The sequence below is a fragment of the Pinus tabuliformis genome, chromosome 3_2, assembly GCF_031772625.1.
Source record: "Pinus tabuliformis cultivar Carrire ecotype Pingquan chromosome 3_2, CPIR1, whole genome shotgun sequence".
In the NCBI taxonomy this organism is placed as follows: domain Eukaryota; kingdom Viridiplantae; phylum Streptophyta; class Pinopsida; order Pinales; family Pinaceae; genus Pinus; species Pinus tabuliformis.
The window spans coordinates 58,281,515-58,284,914 of NC_142302.1; the positions used below are offsets into that span (position 1 = coordinate 58,281,515).

Consider the following 3,400-nt stretch of genomic DNA (forward strand, 5'->3'; position numbering starts at 1 on the left):
GAGGCAGCAGTGGAGGCCTGCGCCTTGAAATCCGTCGATTACTGTCCTTGCGAAGAAAACTTCTGAACACTCCAACCAGGTTAAGATGGCAGCACTGTAAGTCACTACATTGTTTGATTATATATTTAATTTATTATATCCAAACTTGTACCCGATTTACCAAAATATTTTCTGTGGCATCATGTTGCTCCACTGCAGCTATGCAATTCCAACCGCTCTCACGTCCAAATCGGAGCCTCCTCCATTGTTTGATGGAACGACCAGGTGGGTAGCTAAATTTTTATCGTTACTGTATCTAAATCATCACTTTTTGTTGGAATGTGTATAGTATCATACTCTGTTTAGCGATTAAATACTGAAATTGATCTGGGGTTTGCAGATTGTATATCAGTGTGATATGCCCATATGCCCAGCAAGTTTGGAGTGCTAGGAACATCAAGGTTTTTATCATGTTGATCCCCTATTTTGTGTGGGTAGTTCTTCTATTGATATAAGATACCATTATGCAATGATTGAAACGATTGAAAATAAAATGCAGGGTCTTAGTGAGATTCAGATAGTTACGATTGATTTGCAAGACAGACGAGCATGGTACAAGGAGAGAGTTTATCCTCCGAACAAGGTTGGCTCTTGTTTCTATGTTTATCTAATTTTATTTTTCTTTTAGTTACTCAAGGGCAGTTGGATCCGCTATTTGGGTCATGGTTTGATTGCTATGTAATTAGGGCCTGTAGTGTAAAAACTTTGTTATTAGTTTCTTATCTTGATCCAAGTATTTTTCCTCTGCGTATTTACTCCACTAGGAGATTCGTTAGCTGCATCGGGGAGACAAGCATTGCTGCTGAGCGGGGGAAGGGACAGAGATGGAGATCCCCAGCACAAAGAATGCTTTCTCAGAGTGGTTGAATCAGGGGAGGCAGCAGTGGAGGCCTGCCCCTTGAAATCCGTCGATTACTGTGCTTGCGAAGAAAACTTCTGAACACTCCAACCAGGTTAAGATGGCAGCACTGTAAGTCACTACATTATTTGATTATATATTTAATTTATTATATCCAAACTTGTACCCGATTTACCAAAATATTTTCTGTGGCATCGTGTTTCTCCACTGCAGCTATGCAATTCCACCCGCTCTCACGTCCAAATCGGAGCCTCTTCCATTGTTTGATGGAACGACCAGGTGGGTAGCTAAATTTTTATCGTTACTATATCTAAATCATCACTTTCTGTTGGAATGTGTATACTATCATACTCTGTTCAGCGATTAAATACTGAAATTGATCTGGGGTTTGCTGATTGTATATTAGTGTGACATGCCCATATCCCCAGCGAATTTGGAGTGCCAGGAACATCAAGGTTTTTATCATGCTGATCCCCTATTTTGTGTGGGTAGTTGTTCTATTGATATAAGATACCATTATGCAATGATTGAAAAGATTGAAAATAAAATGCAGGGTCTTAGTGAGATTCAGATAGTTACGATTGATTTGCAAGACAGACCAGCATGGTACAAGGAGAAAGTTTATCCTCCGAACAAGGTTGGCTCTTGTTTCTATGTTTATCTAATTTTATTTTTCTTTTAGTTACTCAAGGGCAGTTGGATCTGCTATTTGGGTCATGGTTTGATTGCTATATAATTAGGGCCTGTAGTGGAAAAACTTTGTTATTAGTTTCTTATCTTGATCCAAGTATTTTTCCTCTGCGTATTTACTCCACTGGGAGATTCGTTAGCTGCATCGGGGAGACAAGCATTGCTGCTGAGCGGGGGAAGGGACAGATATGGAGATCCCCAGCACAAAGAACGCTTTCTCAGAGTGGTTGAATCAGGGGAGGCAGAAGTGGAGGCCTGCCCCTTGAAATTCGTCGATTACTGTGCTTGCGAAGAAAACTTCTGAACACTCCAACCAGGTTAAGATGGCAACACTGTAAGTCACTACATTGTTTGATTATATATTTAATTTATTATATCCAAACTTGTACCCGATTTACCAAAATATTTTCTGTGGCATCGTGTTGCTCCACTGCAGCTATGCAATTCCACCCGCTCTCACGTCCAAATCGGAGCCTCTTCCATTGTTTGATGGAACGACCAGGTGGGTAGCTACATTTTTATCGTTAGTGTATCTAAATCATCACTTTCTGTTGGAATGTGTATAGTATCATACTCTGTTCAGCGATTAAATAGTAAAATTGATCTGGGGTTTGTAGATTATATATTAGTGTGACATGCCCATATCCCCAGCGAGTTTGGAGTGCCAGGAACATCAAGGTTTTTATCATGCTGATCCCCTATTTTGTGTGGGTAGTTCTTCTATTGATATAAGATACCATTATGCAATGATTGAAACGATTGAAAATAAAATGCAGGGTCTTAGTGAGATTCAGATAGTTAAGATTGATTTGCAAGACAGACTAGCATGGTACAAGGAGAAAGTTTATCCTCCGAACAAGGTTGGCTCTTGTTTCTATGTTTATCTAATTTTATTTTTCTTTTAGTTACTCAAGGTCAGTTGGATCCGCTATTTGGGTCATGGTTTGATTGCTATGTAATTAGGGCCTGTAGTGTAAAAACTTTGTTATTAGTTTATCCTCCGAACAAGGTTGGCTCTTGTTTCTATGTTTATCTAATTTTATTTTTGTTATTAGTTTATCCTCCGAACAAGGTTGGCTCTTGTTTCCATGTTTATCTAATTTTATTTTTCTTTTAGTTACTCAAGGGCAGTTGGATCCACTATTTAGGTAATGGTTTAATTGCTATGTAATTAGGGCCTGTAGTGTAAAAGCTTTGTTATTAGTTTCTTATCTTGATCCAAGTAGATGCAAAAGAGAAATTAGATGGGTTGGTCCTTGTTTTACCTTAGCTCAGGTAAAAGGGAACACGCTTGCACATTAACAAGCAGTCTAGCAACCTTTTGTTAATTGATAGAGTATTCTGTTTGGCTCAGTAGATTTGATCTATGACCAAGTAAATTGGGGTGGGGATCATAGGGTTATTGCATGAGCTGGATAAGGTTATTACCTTGCCAAATTTGGGGTCTATCTTGCCACAAACCCAAATCTTTTAATATATGTGCATTGTGTTGGCTACAAATTAGTATGTTGTCAGATGCAACTTGAATTAATAAGTGATTTATGAGATAACATATTGTTGCTTAGGGTTCAGATGCAACTCCAAGCTTAAGATCCACACACTTTTCACTGTGTCCTGATAGGTTTGAAGCTTAGAGTTCAAATGCTACTCCAAGTTTATGAGCCATCCTCTCACTGTTGCTTGAGAGGCTGCAATGAGTTTTTGATCATCACGGTTTTAGCCTTTTACAATTTGGGCATGGAATAAGAAAGACATGCTGATCCCCTATTTTGTGTGGGTAGTTCTTCTATTCATATAAGATACCATTATGTA

At 38.8% G+C, this 3,400-nt stretch overlaps 1 protein-coding gene across 2 annotated transcripts; it reads left to right on the forward strand.

Annotated features, from left to right (window-relative positions):
- Window positions 1-1,291: 1,291 nt before the first annotated feature.
- Window positions 1,292-1,919, forward strand: LOC149179799 (putative pectin methyltransferase QUA3). Of its 2 annotated transcripts, none has more exons than XM_089418064.1 (3): window positions 1,292-1,353; window positions 1,452-1,535; window positions 1,720-1,919. In XM_089418064.1, the coding sequence occupies exons 2-3, from the start codon at window positions 1,502-1,504 to the stop codon at window positions 1,890-1,892; spliced, it is 207 nt and encodes a 68-aa protein (XP_089274190.1). In that variant the 5' UTR covers window positions 1,292-1,353; window positions 1,452-1,501; the 3' UTR covers window positions 1,893-1,919. The 2 variants fall into 2 exon arrangements, with proteins under 2 accessions (XP_089274190.1, XP_089274191.1); XM_089418065.1 differs by having other exon boundaries at window positions 1,729-1,919.
- Window positions 1,920-3,400: the final 1,481 nt, after the last annotated feature.